The sequence below is a fragment of the Mauremys mutica genome, chromosome 7 (assembly GCF_020497125.1).
Source record: "Mauremys mutica isolate MM-2020 ecotype Southern chromosome 7, ASM2049712v1, whole genome shotgun sequence".
Classification (NCBI taxonomy): domain Eukaryota; kingdom Metazoa; phylum Chordata; order Testudines; family Geoemydidae; genus Mauremys; species Mauremys mutica.
Genome location: NC_059078.1, coordinates 17,608,831 through 17,632,708, shown reverse-complemented (window position 1 = coordinate 17,632,708; position 23,878 = coordinate 17,608,831). Strand labels below are relative to the sequence as shown.

Here is a 23,878-nt window from a genome sequence, read left to right as displayed (position 1 = left end):
CCAACTGCCCTCTCCGTGCGAAGACTCATCTTTTTCTCCTAGCGAGGCAGTTGCACCAACCCTAACCCACCTCTGGAAGACTTTAGAGCATTCCAGGAGCTTCTAACAAGACAGCAGACACCTTGGAAATTGAGATGATAGTAATCCAAGAGAATATATACAAGCTGTTCAACATCTTGAGCTCCTCAGTGCCCACAAAGATTGCCCTGCTGGTTAATAAGGGCAAGTTGGAGACTGCGAAGGATCACTGGCACATGCTGGCCTCACTCCTTCTGACTTAGAAGCAAATGCAGAAACATTACCAAGTCGCGCCTAAGGGCTTTGAACAGTTCTTCTCACATCCCACACCAGGATTTCCAGTCCTTTCAGTGATTCAGGCGAGAAAACAAAACAAAGATCAACTAACGGCACCCCAAAGAATAAGGGTCTCAAGAAGCTGGATCTTTTGGGATGGAAATAAGGCCTACTCGGCCTCCCTGCAAGTTAGAACCACTCATTATCAAGCTCTGTTTTGCAAAATAGAGCTTCCTGATATTGGAATGGGTGACCCTCTTCCTGTTGAGGCTCCCACAAGACTGCCCTTAGGAACTCAAAGATCCCATCAAAGAAGGGCAAATAGTAGCCAGAACATTGCACTTCAGCCTGATTCCCATAGGCAGCAGGTTTGAAGAGATGGTTGCGAGCCACACTGAAACCAAGTTCCTATAGCCAATCTTCAGAAGTTGCCTCATCCCTTTCCATTGGTCAGGGATCACAGCTGACACATGGGTGATAGACATAGTTACTTATGGCTACCCCATCCAATTCTTCTCTTTACTCCCTACCTATCCTCTTCACTGTCTCTCTTTGGGGAATCTCTTCACAAGAGCCAGTTGCAAAAAAAAAATAAAATAAATAAAATAAAGTAGCCTCAGTGCTCTGTCTAGGAGCCATAGAAAAAGTTTTGTGGGATTACAGGCGCAGATATTTCTACTCCTGATATTTCCACATTCTGAAGAAGAAAGGAGGAGAGGTCTTTGTCCTATCCTAGACCCAAGGAGACTGAATACATACATATGCTGCCTCCGCTTCAGAATGGTAACATTTGCCTCCTCATTCCAGCTCCTCAGACTCATGACTGGTTTGTGACTGCCGACTTTCAGGATATGTACTTCCTGCTTTTTGGATTCTCTACCTCATCAATCAACTTCACAAAGTGCCTTGCTATGGTGGCAGCACTCCTAAGGAGGAGAGGCATCCACACTATCTGTATTTGGTTGACTGATCGATCAGAGGCAAATCCGATCACAAAACTCTGGCAAATCTAAATTACACCTGTGACAGATGAGAGATCTTGGAAGTGTAAGGAATTAAAAGGACTGTATTTAAAGTACCAGATAGGCATGGACGTTTGGGACAATGTGTTAAGTGGGTTTTTGGGGGCATACCTAATGCAAATTCCAAAACCCCAGTTATTAAAAAAACCTAGCTTTTTGAACCTGCACCTTGTGGATACTGGTGATTACTAGTTCCCGGACACTGGATTTTAAAGGTCCTAGCTATATAAAGAATCAACTGAACTTTCCAGTCGGGGTTTGGTACCTGACCTAAAAACTGACATGAGCTTGTAACCAAGGGGAGGAAAAATCCCATTTCTGGGGTCTGAAATACTGGGGTTGGAGTTAAAGGTGACCTCTGGTAATCTTTTACTACGCATGTAGATTATTATTTTTGTTTTCTCTTTAATGCTTTTTGGTAATTGGTATATGCTGTTGTAGATCCTAGAGAAAGAGTTAACCACAGGTATTGGACCCTGGTTAGAACTGGTGGAAAAACAGTGAAGTGCAGAGAGACTGCAAGCCTAAATCCACAGTCTGAAGGGAGAGAGACACGGGTCTCTGCCCCAAGAGAGATGGCATCTGGGAAGCCTAAAACCTTAAGTGGGTGCTCTCAAGGAAGACCAGGAGAGTGTGTGAGGGGGTGGGGGTGTCAGAGGTGCTGTTAACTCTGAAATTGTGGCAATAGTCTTTCTCTGTTTACCCAACTGGGCCTCCTGGTGAACTATGAGAAATTGTCTTTCTTTCCATTCCCAATGATAGAATTCATAGGAGCCAGGGTAGAGTTCAAAACATCGAGAGTGTACTTACCTCAGGACAGTTTATCTCACTAAGGTCATTAATAAACAGGATGATAGCATGTCCTATTATGATGTTACGGACCTGATTACATTATTAGGCTGCGTATCAGTGGGTACATCTGTGACAGCACTTGACAGACTTCACTTGAGGCCTCTACAACTTTGACTCAGGTCCATCTACTCTCTCACCAGGCATAGGCTGAGCAAGAGAGTAATAATTCTGGCTTTTGTCCTCAAGGCACTGACCTGGTGGCTACACCTCAACAGTGTCCAGGAAGGAGTACCACTCAAAACCCCATCCCTTTCTAGAGCTTTGCTTATGGATGTGTCTGGAGCAGGCTGGGAGGGGGAGGGGGGGCTAGGGGGAGAGTTTGGTCGGCCTGGGTGCCCTACTGCAGGCACAAGGGACATGGTCCCTAGAAGACAGGAGATTATATATAAATGCCCTGGAACTGATATCCTTTATACTGGTGTGTATGGTGTTCCTCCCAGTCTTAGGACCCTGACAGATACTGTCTGATCACACACTAGTGATGTCCCACATAAACAAGAATGGGGCCAGCCCTCCTTCCCTTGCCCAGTGAAGAGGCGATTGAGCTATGGAATTGCTACTGCCTACACGGTATAGCCACGATAGCCCTGCATCCTCTGGGATCGAGCAACAACTTGGCAGATTTCCTAAGTAGAGAAACTGCTGCCAACTAGAAGTGGTCACTACTGAAGTCTGTCCAGTTGATATTCAGCCGATGGGGGAAATCTGATGATAACCTGATCACTTCTGGGGGGAGCACCAAATGTCCCAACCTCTGTTCCAGAGGGGCTATAAACTTTCCTTTTGCACTAGAATCAAGGACGTTTTTATGCTTTCCCACCAATCCTACTGATATCCAAGGTGATTGCCAAACCCAGAGACCAGGCCAAGTACATTCTTATATCTCCCTATGGGCCAAGATGTTCTGGCTGATGGACCTGCTCAGAATATTCTTGAACCCCCCCGGATCAGGCTATTGAACTGTCGACACCTGCTATTGCAAGATCATGGTCAAGTGTTCCATCCAGACCCAATGATGCTATAGTTGCTAATCTGGATGCTGGCTGGCTGAGTACTATCGGAAGAGACTGCTCTTTGCTCCTTTGTAATATAAGGCAGGAAGCTATCCACAAGAAAAGCATCTTCCTCTAGATGGAAGCTCCAGTTTGGCCTACATCTAGTGCAGTCCCTAATACCGAAGAGTCTGGATTTGTAGTTGAAGCACCTGTACTCTCAGTTCAATCATAGTCTGTCTAGTGGTAATAGTGGCATATCATCCTTTGACACAGTTGTCAGTCTTCTTTCATCCAATGATATCCAAGTGTCATAAGGGCCTAATGCATACATATCCAATGGTTGCCAAATCCACTCTCGCATCATCCTGCTTAAGTTTTTATGAAGCCTTCCTTTGAGCCCCTCTTGGAGAGCTCCATTCACCATTTTACCTTTGGAATGGTCTTTCTTGTGGCCATCACCATGGCCATAAGAGTAAAAGAGCTTAAGGCATTCATAATAGAATGGCCATATACTGTGTGCCATAAAGACAAGGTGATGTGAAAGGTATTCTTAAGGTGCTTTCTCAGTTCCACGTAAACCAATCTATTGCCTTGTCCTGAGGTCTTACCAAAACTGCATTCCATGCATGGGGAGAAGAAGCAACACACCCTGGATGTTTCCAGAGCTCTCCAATGTTACACCGGCAGGATTAAATCTTTTTCAGACTGTCACCGCATCTATTTGTGACTACAGCTGGTCAGTCCAAATGCCAGGCTGTTCCTTCACAGACGTCTAATGGATAATTCAGTGTACCTTACTGTGCTTTCCGCTGCCAGATGTGCTGCCCCCACTGACTATCAAGTCTCACTCAACATCCTTGGCCTGTTTCTGTAACATGCTGGTATCTGAAGTTTACAAAGCTGCTACATGGAGCAATCTGCTCATATTTGTCAAATATAATGCCCTGGACTTGACTGGTAGGTCCAATGCCAGAACTGGAAGAGTGGTAGTCCTCTCTAATTGACTGATGCAGCTGATACTCCTCTTTCCTATTATCTTGAAGAGGATACTGCTTGCCAGTCACACTAGAATCCACACTGACCCATTCTCAAAGAAGAGAAAACAGTTGCCAATTGTACAGTCACAGTGGTTCTTCAAGATGTTGTCGTCAATGTGAGTTCTGTGGCTCATCTTCTGTTCCCAATTTAGGAGTCTTCAGCTAACATGACCTTCAAGTCATGAGAGAACTCAATGAAAGTTGTGGTTGTTCTGCAGTTTGTCCTTGCACAAGAGCATGAGGAGACATAAGGCAAGCTGTGGCCTCACCGGACTCTACTATTCAAGAGAGTCTTGGCTCATGGGCATGAGATTAATGTGCACCTACAGCAAGATCCATAGTCCAGTACAATATCTTGAATTACTGGAGGGTAAGTAACCATTCTTTGCTTTCTTTAATAACACATGTCTTGCTGCTGTTCCCCTTGAATTCAATGACAGAAGGATAGGGCCTTTTTTTATTGAAATTGGAGCTGGGCTCAGCTCTTTGCAGGATCCAGATCCTGTTTTTTTTTCTGTAGATTTTCTTTCATTTGTACAAAAAAGTTCATTTTCTACTGTAGCTTTTTGTTAATCTTTTTGTTTGCCTTGTGATTCAGAGAGAGAGGTTTAGTGATTGATAGTGGGTTTTTTTTTATGTTTGTAATTGCATTTGCAGTTGTATTATCAAAATACTCACAATTCTTAAAAAACATGTGCCTGGTGTAATTTTAGAGACTGCACACCAGTGGTTTATATTGTGGCTTGTTTTCCAGGACATCACTTGTGTGATTTAAATGCTATGTAGCTGCACCACCAACTAAAAGTATACTGACAGATGTGGAAAAAATGTAAAGAGCCAGAAAAACATGTTAACCAATATTCATTGCTTTCATACAGGCATTTTATATGCTAACTTTTTGATTGTTCATGGTGTGTTTCTTTTCTGCCATCTGCAGCAAAAGGAAGGGTGTCAAATGTACAAGATAAGGAAATGCGCCATTTTAAAATCTCTTTCCCCTTCAGTGGGAGGATAAGCTAGGTCAAGTCCATATCACAGAACTTGAATTCGTAGTTAAATAAATAATTATCATTTAAATGTGCACGGCTCTTTACAGAGCACTTAATAGACAGCATCCTTGCATTGAGGAGTTTAATTTCTGTCTAAATGAGTCAACTCCATCCACCGCTGTGGTGTGTGAATCTCTCAGATCTGATGCGTAGGACAAGTTCTGATGGAAGATGATGTAGAGGCATCCTTGGTAAGAAGAGTAATGTTGAAAGGGTTGGCAGAAGAAATTAGGTGGAAGGAGCTTTTTGTATGGATCATAGGAGACACTTCCAAGAATAATTGTCTCTAGATGGGGGGGGAAAAATCAAACTTCCATAGGTTTTATTTGTTTATTGAACCTAAGATCTTTGCCAAGGCACCTCTGGTTTCTGTGAACAGATCACAGTGTGCTGATAATTCTTTAGCAGAGGGATATTCATAGAGGGATATTCAGATGAGACTTTTTGTTGAGTTATATCTATTGATTTTGATTATTTCATGAAAATCTGTTTCGTTAATTCAGTTTCTACGCATCTTCTAACTTCCCTTTTTCTACCTGATTCAGTATTTGCATGCCAGAAAAAGCTGGAACTTTGGAGGTCAGGGGAATGTACTCCTCCTGGCTGCTGTGAAGAGCTACGGAGCTCTATTTCCTCTTTATGGTGGCTGAAAGACTATGATAACTGATGAGTGAATAGGAGAGGAAAGGGTGACTGGAAGGGAAAGAGAATGTGAGTGGGACTAAGTTCTTGAGGAGGAGAAAGAGTATGAAGAGGGAGAGCAGTGAGTGGGAATGGGAAGGGAGACTGGGCATTTGGCAGTGACACAGAGGAGAGGAGTGGGAGTAGAAGGGAGCTGGGGCCAGAAACACCAACGGGGGCCTCTTCCAATATCTTACAGGGTGGGCGGAGGGGTAGGTGAAGGTGGGGCGTGGGGTGATGGAGGGAAGTGCTGCTATTCTTCTTTTTCACAGTGTGCATGCAAGAGGTTTTATAGTAAACAGAGAGATGAAGGCTGAATTTCCAGAGGGGAAAAATCAGGGCTTGGAAGAATACTACTTCTGTGTCAACTGGGCCAAAAGTTTGATTTCACAATTGCAGGATTCATAGCACCTTGGTTTCAATACCAGATATTGGCTTTCCTAAGCACTGATGTTATAGGACTGAATATTAAATGTATATTACATTCCCAGTCTACTACCATGGACTTTGTTGGGTGGACAAGTCCAAACTGCTTGTTACTTCATTACGTTTTGCAGTGGAAGTAGGTCCAGAGGTAAGCCAGTGGAGCTATGCTGATTTACACCAGCTGAGGAGCTGACCCATTTATTTCTTCTGTGGGTTCAAATTAGATTTTCCTGCTATGTGGTTAGGATAGGATCTGCCTCCTCAGTCGTCTCCACAATACGTGCATTCAGAGCAGCATTTGAATGACTTTTACAAAGAAGCGGCATTAAACACTGTTCTAGTCTACCGTAAAACATAAATATTAATCTGGATATAGGAGGAATTGTTTCATTGCATCAATATTCAGTAGCTGTATAATGTATGTCTGTACAGTACCCCATATATACTACTATTCTGAGTAATGGTTTGCTTACAGCTCATACACCTATGTTACCAACAGACTTCTGTTATAATAAATAGTGACAGAAGAGAAACATTATTGTTTCTCAGAATCCCCTCTGGTAAATGAAGTATTGGAAAATATTTCAGTTTCTTTGATTTTGGGATAGTCATCGAGTCATTTAACTTGTACATCTGTTCATATTTTATTTTCTCGGTGATTTGGCTGTCTGAAATCTCTGTGGACTGGCTCTTTGGGTATATTTATGTGGAGTCCTGGAGAATGTTGAGATTATTTTTTTTTGTGTGTGTCAGTAAAAACAGATCTTCATTGTTGTATGAAAATTTTCAGAAATATATTGGGATCAGGGCTTATTTAATTCAAAACAAAACAATGGAAAACAAATGGCTGCTTCCTCCACCAGATTAGATAGTCCAAATATTAATTATTCTGAAAGGCCAAAAAAGAGTAATCTATTTTTCAAGACAACTCTAGATTTTGGGATTTTTCAATGGAAAGAAATTTGTAGCCTAACTCTGCCCTTAGATAGTTTTAGATTAATTGCAAACTACAGGCATGAATACATTTTCATGGCTTTCCTTACTACTGTAATTACAGTCAAATAACTAATCTTTTGTAAGTGTCATTTAAAAAAAATAAATGGGTATGTTTTCACCCTATAGGTAGTGTGTAATCTACATAATCTGCTGTCTGAGCAAACGTCTCATTTTGCCAGCCTTTTAGTAAGAGAATTTTGAGTATCCAGATAATAAGCATTGCTTTGTCTGACTACCAGAAGCTGATCATAAACATACTAAATCATCAAAAATGCAATGAGTACATAACTAAAGGGCAGCATTGAATTGTGATTAGGAATATTCTGAATCACTGAGGTATCATAAATAAAACACACAGCTGTGTATTAAAATTTCCTTTATTGAAAAAATTGTCACCATCTTGGAACAGAGAGACTTTTTTCTTCAAACATGAAATAACAGATATAGTCATAAAATTTAACTCTCTGTAGTAATATTTATTAAATTGTGATTCTATTTGACAAAAGATCTATTGCCTACAAAAGCCATTTGGCAAAGTTGCTCAAACAGTGTGCATCGATTTTGAATTACAAATGGAAGTTATATTAGTGCAGAATGAAGATTACTATTCTATGCATAGCATTTTTAACATTGATTTATAGAATGTATCTATAGCCTGTTGACCATGATTTTGCCTAAAACAATGTGCAGATATCTGTTTCACTGTCCCTTTCCAGAGACATTCATATAGGGGAGGTAAGGAAAATTATGCAAAGTCTGAATTTTTCTTTATTTAATCTTTCTGTTTCCATTGAGTCTAGAAACTGAAGTGGAATCCTGGGAGGTTGACAACAATGGCACCCAGATAAGATGGTGATGAGTAGGGTATCTTGGTATAGAAAAAGTTGAGGATAGCCGGCCTAGAACAATACTTTTCTAAGCAATCAATGTTTCCTTTTATATAACATGAAGGCTATGTTTTCAGGGGAGCTGAATTAATTAATTAAGGCTGCATAGGCATTCTGGCATTTCATAACTTTTGAATACTTGATTTTGCAACTGTAATAATGTTAGTGTTGGTGCAATTTTTAAAAAAACGAGGCATCTGCTCTTTGTGATACTTAAGACCATCTTTCTGAATTCACATTTTCATTCAGAAAAAGGTAGTAGTTGGCTATTCAAAGCTAGTGCTTTATTTTACAGAAATATTGATGTAATTCTGGTGTAATTTATAGTGGCAGTCCTCACCTGTGTTAGATTGGGGGAGGTGAGGTGAGAAGTGAAATTAGCAAATACAAAATTTTAAGATGATTAGTGGAGCTTTCTCATTATTTTGGTTACCTGGAAGCCATGATTTTGTCTCTGTGTGTCTGTATGTGTGCGTGTGCAGAAAAGGCAGTTCTGCAAGCTCTGTGCACATCTGCAGTGAAGAGAGAACATCAGTGATGTGTGGCCTTAAGTTCCCCTTTAGGGTGTTTTTAGCCTTTCCTAGTGGTACAAAATGCCTTGACATTTGTATTTTATTTCTTTTCTTACAAGAAAAACAGATTTCCAAATTGTGGTCTGGATCGGCAGTGGTTCACTGAGAGTTGTTTGGCATCTCTCTCTGTTAAGTTTTGAAAGGCCCCCTGTAATATATAATATAAGAGTGTCTGAGTTATGTTGATTGTCCTGAGGACTGAATACTCTATGCACGGAACAGGGCGGAGCAGCAGCAGTGCAAATTTTTCCTACACAGTGATCTACCTCTTTTCCCTGGAAGTAGAAGGGACCATTGCTAGGAGTAAGAGAGGCAGTCCAGTCTCCATGACCATTCTTTACTCTCTGTCAGGTAGTGCCAGCCATGGTGGTTGTGATGGGTTGGATCACAGAAACCCTCCTGGGAGCTGCCAACTGATGTGCCAAGACTACCTCTGCTCCTGTTTTCCCTGCCAGCTCAAGACTCCAGCACCCGGTTTAGCTGAGCCAGACACTCCCGTCTGCTTCAACACAGACCCAGGGTCTGAATTACCTGCCCCAAAGCTACAGGTTTACCTGAAAACAGCTCACAGAAGTGTGCTTGTCTTTAGCACTCAGATGCCCAACTTCCAATGGGGTCTAAAAACCCAAATAAATTCGTTTTACCCTGTATAAAGCTTATGCAGAGATATGCACGGCTGTTTGCTCCCCCAGGTATTAATACATACTCTGGGTCAATTAATAAGTAAAAAGTGATTTTATTAAATACAGAAAGTAGGATTTACGTGGTTCCAAGTAGTAACAGACAGAACAAAGTAAGTCACCAAGCAAAATAAAATAAAACACGCAAATCTATGTCTAATCAAACTGAATACAGATAATCTCTCCCTCAGAGATGTTTCAGTAAATTTTTTCTCAGACTGGACACCTTCCAGGCCTGGGCACAATTCTTTCCCCTGGTACAGCTCTTGTCTCAGCTTAGATGGTAACTAGGGGATTCTTCATCATGGCTCTTCCCTCCCTTTGTTCTCTTCCACCCCTTTATATATCTCTTGCATGAGGTGGGAATTCTTTTGTCCCTCTTTGAGTTCCCACCTCCTCCTCCTCAATGGAAAGACACCAGGTTAAAGATGGATTCCAGTTCAGGTGACATGATCACATGTCACTGCAAGACTTCATAACCCACTTGCCAGCACACATGTATACAGGAAGACTTACAGGTAAAAAACAGCCCTTTGCAGACAGTGATCCTAGTTAATGGGAGTCATCAGGATTCCAAACCACCATTAATGGCCCACACTTTACATAATTACAATAGGCCCTCAGAGTTGTATTTCATATTTCTAGTTTCAGATACAAGAGTGGTACATTTATACAAATATGATGATCACACTCAGTAGATTATAAGCTTTTTAATGATACCTTACAAGAGACCTTTTGTATGAAGCATATCTCAGTTACATTATATTCACTTATTAAATTTTTATAAAACCATATAGACTGCACAGCGTCACAGTGGTGGTTTGGAATGTAGATAGCTTTCCACCATGTAATGGACTGAAATCTCTAGTACCTTCTGCATAGGGCTCTGAACAGATCAGTTGTGATTATTTTCATTAACTATTGTCCCACTGTGAATTAGGACAAGTAACAGAGGTGAAAAGCTTGTTATCCCCTTACTAATCAATTCACTGAGCCACCTGGACCCTAATGAGCAACGAGTACTCCAGCAAATCCCAAGGAAACTAGAATTCTTCAACAGCATTATCTAATATTATGGCAAGAATAACTAAATTATTTAGCAGATTTTTTAAAAAATTGGCAGATGATGGTATAAGAGAAAAAGAAACACTATTTAATTCCAATGTGCTTGCACACTTAACCTGGCTTTTGAACGAACAGATGTTTTTGTTCTATAGCACATCTTGCTTTTAAAAAAAAAGTTTAAAATGAATTTTAGCAAAATGCAAACGGACTAGTAACATTTCTTTCGGCATGTTCTCTTGATCTACCTTGCATGTGTGACGCTGTTTTATGGATAACATTTTTGTAAACTTTAAAAAATAATAATAATAAAAAATAACCCCCCCCAACTTTCCATTTTCTTAAAGTGGGGGAAAAATCCCGAGTCTCTTATTTAGATTTTTGACCTTTTAAAAAAAAAATCTTTCACATAATTCTATACCTAGTAGTTGATGATGTAAAATAACTGTCTAAAGTAACCAGAATAACTGGTGGAAATTATTTTTGAATACAGAAAACTATGTGGTTCCAGAGGTTTTAACCAAGTTGATTTAAAAAAAAAAACCAACAAATTAACTAGAGAGATACTCACATCCTTGTTCCTCTGAAATTAATGGCAAAACTCCCACTGACTTCAGTGAGCACTTTTCATAATTGAGCCTTTAAATAGAACACTGAAAATGTTGCAACAGTGAGTCAGTTGGTGATTTTTTTAAATGGAGAAATGTTTTCATTATTATGCATTTGTGTTTCTGTTCATGTCCTTTTCACTCTCCCCTGGCACACTCATGGTGCTGCCTGTTCTCTGAGCAATTTCTTTTTCATAGAGGAGTGTAATTTTGTTTTTCAGGGAATAAACATAAAGGTGAATTTCAGCTTTTAGTGGATCAGGTAAATAACCGATGGAAGAAAACTGGTAAAAGGAAAATCGAGAGCTTACAAGAGAGAGAAGCACCCACTGCTGAAGAACAGACTATGGACATAGGTGAGTAATGTTTAATACATCTGAAAATAAAAATAATTCTTGGGTTTTCCTAAGACATGATGATGCACGCATACCCCAAAGCCACCAATTAAACAGCGTCAACTACCCAGTGGTCATGTAGGTCATGATTTAACAAGGTAAATATTTACATGCTTAAGGTTAAGCGTGTGAGTAGTCCAGTCTGTAGGAACAACATCCAGAATAGATATTCTGTCTTTACTACCTGCAGTGACAAAAAAATACCCATAGGTCTTGTTTGTTCTCTCACTATAAGATTGTTCAATCTCATTTGTTTTATGATATTGCTTGTTGTGGCAATATGGGTATTCCTTTGGTCATGCTTTGGGGATGATCTAGGAGGGTACTTCCAAGTCTAAGCCTTGTGGAATTTAAACATGTGAAGCTTACAGAATTTCAACTAAATAGTTCCACTGACCAAAGTTGGATACATGTTGTTGGCTGCTACCTCAGGAAACTTGGCAGTTTACTTTATCAGCCATTTAAATCCCTGCTTTTCTCACGGTAACAGCATTGGTGCTTTGGCCTGTCAATGGCTCGTGACCTATCTCCTCTGATAGAACTTTCATGAATAAAAATAAATGGAAATACCATTTTAACACCTGAACTTTATGCTTATCATTTCATACAGAGCTTGATGCAGTAAATAATAATCTTTATTTGAACCATTACAATTTTAGAAATCTTGGGGGCAAAGTTTATCTTTTTCAACTTGTTCCACAAATGATATCTTTTTTACATTTTGCCTCTTCCTCTGAAATCTTATTAGATGAAGGGATCCCAGACTCTGAAATATTAATTTCTAGCTATGCTCTGTTATAAACCTAGGTCTCATCATGATGTATAAGGATTGTATATATCTTTCATTCAGCCTTTGTATTTGTATTTTTTCAATTGTGGGCTTTATTGACAAGCTAAATTAAAATAAGTCATACATAGTTTTTCCAAAAGCTTGCTCATATCCACTTAAAAAAATACTTCCATCACATTTTCAGCTACATTAGTGTATTAAATCTTCAACCCACAACACAGAGGATTCTGCTGTATTGTACTTGCATCATTGCCTCATATGCTTATCCCAGCAAGTTTGCATCATTTGGTGCTCTTTGATTTTGCTTGGTGCAAGTGATCACAAAAGACACGTGCAAAATATTCATTATACTTCATGTGCTCAGAATGTTCCGTAGTCTTGGAAATTTCAGTGAATGTTTGTTTTTTTCCTGCCAGATCTTAGCTGCATCTGACTGTTCTTTCATCCATAAATCTTGTGTCTGCTTGGCAACTTTTTAAAAAAACAAAAACAAAAAAAAACCACACCAAAAAAGTGTTTCTCAGTGTCTTCAATTAAAGGTAATTTTCTCTGTGTCAACCTGCAAATTTTAATAGGTGAGAGAGAAAAGAACAGTGCACTAGTGAACTCCTCATTAGTGAATCTTTCACATAGAATAGAAACATTCATGTGAGTTGTACATTTTCTTTCCTAGTTCTTCACAAAAGTAGATATGTATTGGTATGTACTTTGTTGGCTCTTCATTTAGTACTCCCATTGACTTCTACTTTTTAGTGATTGTCACTATATCACGGTAACTACACTTCTGACCCTATCCATGGTCTGCTCAAGGAATGTCCTCTCAGGTTTGTAGTTATCACCTCTCTCTGGGCAGGGACCTGTGTCCCTCTCCCTCATGGCCATGGGTTTAGGATACAGCTTCCCTGTAATTTACTGTGTTTATCCCAGTAACTCTGACTAAGAATCCAGTTCTTGCACATTGCTTTCTCTCCAAGGGCTGTGACCAGTGTACACCACTGAGTATGAGTAATCAAACAGCTCTTTCAAGGCAGAGTACATTTATTTAAGCACAGAACCATACAAAGAAATCATATAAAACAACAAAAGGTCTAAATGCACACAAAACATACCAGAAGTCCCCCATCAGTTCTACGTAGACCATAGCAGATTTCAGTTCTTCCAGCCCTTCCGCAGGGTTTAGTGTGGTCCCCTCCAGACAAACGGTCATGTCCATTTATTGAATCAAAATCAAGCTCTCTTTGTCAATTCTAGCTGACAGGTTCTTTCTTTGTCTCTTGCGTCTCTCGAACTTAACCTGAACCAATGTGGTTCTGAAAACCACTCAAGGGGATGGTACTTCTCTGAAGCTGTTTACAGTTCTAGGGACTGCAGTAATTACCCCTTTCTCCCTCAAGTTTGTAGAGGAGCTGTGGTTAACGTGCCCTTTCCCTTCTGCCCCCTTTCCATGGAGCAGAATACAATGCCTGCAATGATACATGTAGTATTTATAAAGTTAGTACAGTGGTCCCCAAAAATTCTGCATGTGGATGCAATACCTGTCAGTGGGCAGGTTCTATTTAATGAGCTTTGCAAATCTTCCAAATTCCTACCATGTTTTTGATGATGCTTGAATCATTGTTCTCTTACTGCATCTGAGGAAAGATGATCAAAACTGTCTCACTTGCTCTTGACCGGCTTTGTGTCTTAAATTTCTAATCTTCATAATATTTTTGTATTCTTTAAATATTGTTTGATTCGGTTTTTGACTAAGGCCATGTATAAAAAGAGTTTTAATTTTGGATACGTCGTCTTTTGGGGGATTATATACAGACCTAATAGATCTTTCCCATTTTTAATCCATTAATTTCAATTGAGTTATGCTGATTTATGCTAACTGACCATCTAACTCACTGAATTCTGCTGTGCATTCGCAACTGACAAGATGAATCCTCTTGATATTTTATTTTAAGGCGAGGGAAACTGCCTAAAACGAAATGCCTCAAAGCCTTTATCCACACTGTAGCTACAAAAGTATTTGACATTTTGTCAAGATCAGTTCTGCAGTGCTAGACAAAGTCATGGTTGACTGTCATTCTTGAAATTTTTTCTTCTAAGTGATTATGGTTTACATCTCCTGTATTTGCAGGACACTTGTTATTGCAAATTACCATAGTAGGGACTAATGCTTAGCAGGTTTTGAGTATTGTTTCTAAGCATGATTTTAATATGGGCATAACTACGTTGGAAAATGAGTGTAGACAAGGTATAAAAACAATTTAGTTTCTTTATAATATTTTCTAGGGAATAACGGACATCTCTGTCCCTCTGGAATGGCAAAGGGAATCACTTGGGGGTAACTACTGATAAAAACATTTGTCAAATATAAAATAGAATGGTTTTAGAATAGTATTTCCTAGACATGCTTCCTTAACTTAAAAAAACCAAAAAGGTCAGTATATTGACTTTTCTGTCTTTCCAGGGGCACTGGCAAATCATCAGCTTAGTTTTATTTACAGCCACCTTATTACCGTGAGCTGTCAAACTTCCAAGTTATAAAACTGTGGCCTGTAATGATATAAAGTTAATTTATACTGGGCACCAGGAAACAAAGTTGCCACATTTTGAGTATTTGCTAATTTTAAAAATATAGTGTCAGTTCCTGTGATTGGAGACAACTGCACATACACAGCCCTGGCAATTTCTCTTACCCTCGCTTAAAATAGATATTGGACAAATGTTGCTGTTATCTCTGGTTCATGGTGGGTGTTTACTATGGTGGGAAAAAATTATGCAGTTTATTGAAACAGTGATAGAAGTCTTGCACAGGTAGTCAAAGGAGGGGAGGAAATATATTTAAAATATGATTTAAATTTTTTTTTGGCTTTTCCAAGCTAGAGCATAACAAACAGAAAAAGACGTAAAAGAGAGACTAAACTATCTACCAGGTATTAATCTCTGTCTTGTATTATTTCTGCCAGGAGAACAGAGTATTAAAAAACAATGCACTGACCAGACCTTTGTAACAGATCAGTTACCTAAAGCCGAAATACCTGATTCTGACACAAGCAAATCCTATAATTTGGCTGAGGGCTCAGAATCTCTTTCTCCTCCATTCTCAGAGTCATCAGGATCCGCAAGGAGGTTAGTGGCATACCGATTTATATTGATCTTTTCTTCCTTATGTATCTCATGATAGCCCTGACTACAAAGATGGGAAGACCTGTGATAGCAGCAAAATACTGCCTTTCCCTGTGTTTTTATTTCAGCTTCTTGGCAATCAGTCCCTTTTTGTATCTTTAAATTGGGGAATCAATTAATTACAAGTAATGTAACAAACTTGTGCATTTTCAAATAGTTATATATTTTTGAGAAGAGACTCGTTTTTTTTATTGACAATGAATTACTTTGCTAACGTGAGACCAGTTTTGCTGACAAGTCCTTTCCATTATTTGATGTTTAGTGCCCGTTTAGGATGTTTTCTGTCTAAGAATTAATATGCCATCCATTCCTATGTCAGAGCTGTGCATCTTTCTAGTTTAGTTTTTGATGTCTCTATGATCTTATAGAACTATCTGGGGGTGTCTGTTAAGTAATCATGTATAAAGTTCAATATACTGTCTGGCCAGGTTGCTTTTGTAAGTGAAGACATGCTTTCAAAGGAAATAGTTATATTGGCAATTTAATTTTAATGTATAGCAGACATTTTAAATGCACCTTTTCATCTCACCTTTTTATCTGAGTTTCTCAAAGTACCATGCAAACAATTTTCCCTCCATGTTAAGTAGGGAAATATCATATCTGTTTTACAGATAAACTCTGAGCCTTATAGTTTCTTTAAGTGGCTTGCCCATGGTTGCTCAAGAAGTCGTCTGTGGAAACATTGGTAAAAAATTCAGTTGGCATGGCTTTCAAAGATGCTATGCACTCTCAAGTTCTCTTGAAGTCAATGGAAGCTGAGAATTAGGCCACACAGCTCCTAACCCTCACAAGACCATGCTGCTTTCCCATATTACTGCCATCTAGAAATAACGCAACTGTGTATGGACAATAGAGGTTTTTAAAAAACTAATCCAGTGATATAAAATATCTGGTACAATGGAGAATTAGCAAGTTTACAGAATGACGTGAATTGTGACTAAAAACAAAAACTCTCAACGCAAACATGGAGAATAAAAGTAAGATTGTATGTCTTACCCTTTTAGGCAATTAGACATTCAGTCACTAAAGGAACAATGTAGTGAGGGATATGGACACAGTATGTTTTCCAAGGGATGACAAGCAATTTAATGATGGAAAAGAAAATTGAAGTCAAACATTTTAATTCATGCAAGGGGAATTAAATTCTTTGCCTTACTGTGTAAAAAGGAGAATATGGGATAGATGCTAGCAACAGAACATGTTTCCCAGAAGAGGAGGAAGAAATATTGGGGGAAATAGAGTTCCTTCCATAAAAGGTGATTTTTAAAAAAATTGTGCTATTTGTTAAATGACTAGTCAGATGGGATCCATATGAAAAGACTCTAGGGCAGTGATACTCAGACCTCAGGAGACAAATTAGTGATCAGCATTACCCTAAAGAGCCACAGTAGTGTGAATTCATTGTTTCATTTACTATTTTCATAGTAAGCTTAAGCTTGTTTCTCTCACCAGCAGAAGTTGGTCCAATAAAAGATATTACCTCAGTCTCCTTGTGTCTCTCTAACGTCCTGGGACCAACACACCTGATAGACAGATATGTTCTAGAACAATACGAATGAACTGTAAATCACTGAACAGAGCCTCTGAATTGTGGGTTTCCCTTGTGAATGAAAGTAATTTAAAAAAATTGCTCATTACCTCTGTTTGGCTGTCTCAGTACATCTTTATTTGAAAAAAGTGCAATTAAAACAATTATATAAAGTGGCCTTCTCTGAAGCGCCCCCCCAGATAGTTATGAAGTTCTGACATTATAAGGAACATTCCTATAAACCTGTAGCTTAATATGGTCTAGGAGCATTTTGAAGCTGTTGCTTTAAACTTATTTTTCTTTATTACTTTATTGAAAGAAACCCATTAAGAATTTTCAGAGCTTTGTTAAAATGAATCATGAATGCTGGAGACTTGTATTCACAATTCGTGTATCTGGAGATGCTAGTGAGAGTAAAAGGGTCATTTTCATATCTTGCTAAGTATGCTGTTACATGTTGCTTTAATTTTTTATCAGCGATACATATGAGACAATAACTGTAATTATATCTTTGACTTCCTATTAGCAAAACAATTTGTACAATAGATTAGCTGGATCTGACATTATGCAGACTCAGTGAAGGGAATACTTTATCTTTCCCGCACCACTTGCAGACTAAAGACAACTGAGATGAATTGAAAGGATTCATTTTTGCCTTTGGATAAGCTGTTGCACATTGCCACGTAGCTTTTAAATTAGCTTTTGTACTTGCATGCACAGGATCAGTAGCCTATTTTGTAAGTTATACAGTGATGCATACCTAAGGGAGGATCAAGCTTTGACCTTTCTTTTACATTTTTTACATTCTCAGCGAAAGCCTTGCTTTGGGTAAATAATGAGCGTGACTTTTAATTGTACCATTTGTCTTTTTTGTTTCTTCTCCTTGTCATCAGAGGTTTTGTTGCCACTGGCACTGGCTGAGGGGTAATCCCTCCCATTTCATCTGCTAGTGGGAACCTCTTACTTCTGTGACCTACAAATGATCCAGCTCCACTGTTTTTTCTCTTGCCTTTGCTGCTGGAGTCAGCCCTGCTTTATTGGCATTTTTGTGTGTTGTTTGTTTTGGCTTCATCTGTCTCCTTCTTTCCTGAAGCCTTGTGTTTCAAACCTGAAGCCTAGTATAACCCTGGGGAACATCACCGAGCTGTAGTTGACAAAGGGTTTCCGGTAAATGTGTGGCGGCATGAACCCCACAGGTTCAGTTTGTGTACAGTTTGCAAATTGGAAGTCTGTTCGCAGGGGTTGGTGGTGGTTCAAATCTATGAAGTTCATGTTGAGGGTCAGGTTTTACAAGCACACATCTCAAAGGGGGATCCCTTGCCCTGAACATTACTGCTATTATAACTGCCCCCAGGACTTATTGTTTTAATTCTACAAAGTAGATAGAAGGGAAATCAGACTAATGAATGGAAGAAATAGTGCCTAATTCTCATCTGTTTTACTCATTTTATTTTCTTGATTTCAAGCTAACTGTTTGGCATTAACATCCCCAGCAAATCTGGAATTTTAATCCTTTTAGAATGAAAAGGCTTTTCTTGCGAGGCAGGAATAGCATGTAGTGGCTCATGAATTTTCTTTACCATACATTTCTGTTTTATTGCAAGTGGTGTTAAGATATGCCCTAGGCCTTATGGCCCTCTCCTGCAGCCTTTTATGTCAATGTGGACTTTACTTCATGTAGGAATTTTAGGATCTTGCCTTCAGTGAAGTTACTTTCCTGTTTACATTTTACGCGTGCTTTCACACCTTAACTGGAAACACGGCTGCGTTGTTCTTGTTCGTTGCTTAAAAGTACTGAAAATTCAGCAGCAAACAACAAACAAAAATTAAATTTCAGTTCTTCTTTAACTTTATTTAATTAAAGAAAATATTGAAAATAAGGAATTGTAGAATGTGTAGTAGCAAAAACTGTAGGGTTGGACAACAGTTTGTTGTGTTTGTCTTTTGTTCATGTGTAGTGGGCTGTTACAATGGGTCCCTGGTATATGTCAAGGTTGCGTTCCTGAAAAGGGCGATGGATGCTGAAACGATGGATACCAGGGAATTTTTCCCCATCAGAAATAATGGCCCATCCTGCCTCTTCCTGCCCCCCCTCCACCCTCGCCCTGTCTCTTCCCACCCAGTTCTGCCCACTCCTCTGAGTGCGCCCCGTCTCCACTCCTCCACCTCTGTCCCAGAGTCTCCTGGCCGCCGGGGGAAGCACCCAAAGGAAAGCCACACAAAAGGTGAAGTGATGGATATGTGGATCAGGACGGACGGGAAATGGAACACGTTCCCCTATTGATGAGCGAAACGATAGATAAGGGGGAGACGTATACCGGAGACCCCCTATATGCAGTATGCTCTTTGGGTGAATTCTGACCATAATATGGTCTAGCTATATCAGGTACCTAAACCTTTTAGAACAAGGATGGGCAAACATTTTGGCCTGAGGGCCACATTGGGGTTGGGAAATTGCATGCAGGGTTGGGGCACGGGGTTGGGGTGCGGGGTGTGGGAGGGGGTGCGGTGTGCAGGAAGGGACTCAGGGCAAGGGGTTGGGACAGAGGAGGGGTATACGGTGTGGCAAGGGGCTCAGGGCAGGGAGTTGGGGTGCAGGAGGGGTTTGGGTTCCGGCTTGGCACCGCTGACCTGGAGTGGCTCCGAGGTGGCAGTGGCACGCACTGGGGCAAGGACAGGCTGCCTGCCCTGGCCCTGTGCTGCGCCACTCCTGCATCATGTCCCTGCAGTTCCTGGGGGAGGAGGGGCAGAGGGCTCTGTGCACTGCCCTTGCCTGTGGGTACCTCCCCCGAAGCTCCCATTGGCCGCAATTACTTGTTCCCAGCCAATGGGAGCTTCGGGGGAGGTACTCACAGGCAAGGGCAGCGCATGGAGCCCTCTGCCCACCCCCCTCCACCAGGGGCCGCAGGGATGTGGTGCCGGCTGCTTCTGGGAGTGACGCGTGGTCTGGAGTGCCACAGGGGTGGCAATCCCACAGTTTACCCACCCCTGTTTTAGAAAGTGTTGGGCCACCTGCCAAGCTGAAGTAGTGATTATTATAAGTTCAATTATAAGTCTATTCTGCTATCTTTCTGCTCTAATTGCATAGGGCCTAGTTTTGTCACCCTTACTCATGCTGAGTAATACCTTACTTCACAAGTAGTCCCTCTCTAGTCATTGAGGCTACCCACAAGATGAAGCACTATTAAAAGTAGCTCATGTTGACTGGCATGTAGGTAGCCATGCATTGTCAAATATCCAGTAAAATTGCCATCTGTACTTGAAATGTGAATGGAGTAGCTGATCTGACCGTGCGTGCATGCACAAAAATCTGAGCTGGCAAAGTATTGCACGATCTGTTGGAAGAGGCCTTTACAATTTTATTTGCATATTGAGCAGTATGCCCACTCTGCACCCCCTTGTGTCCCCTGTGGCAGTGGCTCTGCCTCTGTTTCCCACTTAGTCCCAACAATAATTCTGTGACAGACCTGCCTTCTCTCAGGGAGGACCTGTCAGGTAGCAGCGTCTAGTGAAGTCCAAAAAGCATGAAACGGAAAGGTCTTCTGCCCATCCTGGTCTGTCCTGCTGTCTCAGAGTGCTGACCCTGCAGGGCTTCTTCTCTGAAGTCCTTTCCCCTCAGTCTGGTCATCTCCAGGCTGTTTTCCTGGGGGTTAGTCTTTTCCAGGGCTTGCCACAAGAGCCCCCTTTTGGGCCAATCACAGAGTTAAGCTCCCTCCTGCAGATATCCTCCTCAACTGAGCAGTCCCAGCCCTTTCATGGAACTCACCCTGCTGAGTGAGGTGGTAGCTGATCTGTCACAGGCTGGGCTGAGACCAACACCTCTTAAAGGGCCAGACCACCTATGACAGCATATCTTTCATATTTTGAATTCGTTTAGCATAAACTATATGCAGATGATCTTAGTCTGTAGCCTTTATCCTCACATACATATATATGTAGTCAGCACTTTTGTTCAAGCTTTGCTTGTGACCTTCACTTCTTTTGTTGGTTTGATTTTTGGAGACATACAGTAAAAATCATTATAAATAAAACCACACGAGAATGTGAAATGTGTAGAAGATTTGGAGGGGAGCTAGGGGGAGGAATTTGGCATTCTTGAAAACTTTTTTCAATGTAAATTTGCAGAATAGTTGAACAGATGTTTCGTTCACTGTCTTTAGAAGATTGTTAATCCCTAAGAATGATGCTTATGTAAAACTGTTTTTGTCAATAATTTATGCAGGTGTGATTTGTATTGCTGATTAGTAAGATCATTGTACCTCAGAGTAAAGTATGAAGCCTTCTCTGGAGAATTGTAAGATAATTCTTTATGGAGCAAGACTGATGCTAACAAAAAAGGTTTAAACAAAGTGCATAAATGACTGCAGATACGTGCAAGGCAACTGCCCATTGCCAGCAGTGCATTCCTCTCTCCAAACTGCACTTTGTTTGAAAAGCTTCCAAATCTGTTTTTCTGAGAGAGCCACAAAGATTGTACAGACGACCACTTTCCCTTGCAAGAAAACGCACATCATAAATTTTAAAACAACTCCCTCTCTCCCCTCTCCCCTGACTAAGCAAGTGGAGACTGTTAGGAGAAAATATCGCAGCCAAAGATGCAAAAAGCAGCCGTCTCACTTGGGCTCCCTTCGCCCTTGCTCTTCCTCTCAGTCACTCTGAGAGATAATCTAAAACAGAAATACTAGTACTAAACCCAAGCCTGTCTGTTCTTTTTGCCCCTTGAGGAGTCTAATGCTGCAGCTGTGTTTTCAGCCTACCCTTAATTTTAGGCCTGAACCTACAGAGTTCTTGCACCTCAGGAGACTGCTTTTTGTGCCAATCTTTCTTAGGTCAGTGTCTGGAGCAGTTTCTCAATTTGCTTTGCTGCCTTTTGCTTGCTCCTTACAGTGGTGGACCTTAAGTAAATGGGGGCTAGTTTGAACATTTAGACTCAAGCCTGATTATGAGTTAGCACCTAGCAGTGTCACCCCAGGAGGAGCATCAATAAGGAATTGTCACTGTTCCTCTCTTGCTCCCTTTTCGGGGTGAGGCATACTCCCCACACTTGTGGTTTGCCCTGACTACCTGCTAGCAATGAGGAAATTTGGATTACTCTCTTCCGTACATCCAGAACAGCAATACATTCAGCCCTCATCCAGCTGTGCGGGTGAAGAGTATGGACACTCCTCCTGCTCAGTTGCATCCAGGCTAGCGATGGTCTAGCCCAGGGGTGGGCAAACATTTTGGCCTGAGGGCCACATCTGGGTATGGTAATTGTATGGCAGGCCACGAATGCTCACAAAATTGGGGGTTGGGGTGCGTGAGGGGGTGAGGGCTCTGGCTGGGGGTGCAGGCTCTTGGGTGGGGCCAGAAATGAGGAGTTAAAGGTGTGGGAGGGGCTCTTTGCTGGGACAGGGTGTTGGGGGTGGTGAGGGCTCCAACTGTGGGTGCGGGCTCTGGGGTGGGGCTGGGGATGAGGGATTTGGGGTGCAGGAAGGTGCTCTGGGCTGGGACCAAGGGGTTCGGAGGGTGGGAGGGGGATCAGGGCTGGGACAGGGGGTTGGGCCGCGGGAGGAGGTATGGGGTGCAGGCTCCGGGTGGTGCTTACCTTAAGCAGTTCCTGGAAGCAGTGGCATGTCCCCCCTCCGTCTCCTGCATGGCACTGGCCAGGCGGCTCTGGGCCTGGCCAATGGGAGATGTAAGGGCAGCACTTGGGGATGGAGGCAGCGTGCGGAGCCCTCTGGCTGCCCCTACGTATAGGAGCCGGGAGGGGAGGGACATGCCACTGCTTCCGGGCGCCATGCAGAGCCACAACATGCATGGAACGGGAAAGCCCCTGACCCCGCTCCCCAGCTGGAGCTCGAGGGCCGGATTAAAACATATGATGGGTCAGACGCAGCCTGTGGGCCGTAGTTTGCCCACCCCTGATCTAGCCCTAAATAAATATTTACATTTGGGCAGCTTCAGTGTTTGTAGTACTCAAGGTATTTCCTATAGTAAATATTGGGAAGGAGTACCTGGATTCATTTTAGGGAAAACAGGCATTTTTTTGAATAGTCACCTCTGTATTTACTGTTGCATATACTGTCAGCTTAACTGGCTGCCCCAAAGGTTTATTTTTAAAGTAAAAAAGGCTATTGACATTCGAAGTCTTATTTACCAGAATATGTGCATTGCATTAGATTCAACATAGTGTAGCATTTTCTGTTTGATACCCGGGATTTTGGTAGGTACTATGTTAGGAAAACTGTGCTAGACCATGGTTTATACCTCTTGTTACCGTTTATTCATGCTTCATATGAATTAAAAAACAACTCTTAATCACATTTGAAGGAAGATGCAAGGCAAGATTCTTTATACCCCTATGTCCTTCGGTGTAAGGTGGTGTAATGTATGGTGGAATGTAATAGTATGGTAATGTAGTTAGCATAAAATTAAAGTATCCCGTCTCATTCTTGAAACTATAGGGTTAATATACACCTCTACCCCGATATAACACGGTAAAGCAGCGCTCCCGGGGGGGCGGGGCTGCGCACTCTGGTGGATCAAATCAATTTTGATATAACGCGGTTTCACCTATAAAGCGGTAAGATTTTTTGGCTCCTGAGGACAGCGTTATTTCGAGGTAGAGGTGTATAATCAGATAAGAATAAATGGAGCAGGTCTTTAAGAAAAAAAGAATAATTTAGCTCTTTGATTTAAATATCATTGCATATTTTGTGCAAGACCATGATTTTTGTGAGTATTGCATTTTTTTTTTGATATCAGGATATCATCTGGCAATAGTCAATGGACTACATTTCCAAGTCCAAACCTGCATGTTAAATATTTATAGGAGAGTAATAAAG

At 41.1% G+C, this 23,878-nt stretch overlaps 1 protein-coding gene across 3 annotated transcripts in view; it reads left to right on the top strand.

Moving 5' to 3' along the window:
• The window catches only part of RAD18 (RAD18 E3 ubiquitin protein ligase), a 115,573-nt gene that overhangs the window by 51,674 nt on the left and 40,021 nt on the right, over positions 1 to 23,878 (top strand). For all 3 annotated transcript variants that reach the window (XM_045025566.1, XM_045025565.1, XM_045025567.1), the window contains exons 10-11: positions 11,383 to 11,517; positions 15,304 to 15,466. In XM_045025566.1, the coding sequence (XP_044881501.1) occupies positions 11,383 to 11,517; positions 15,304 to 15,466 (298 nt within the window). The remainder of the gene's footprint in view (positions 1 to 11,382; positions 11,518 to 15,303; positions 15,467 to 23,878) is intronic.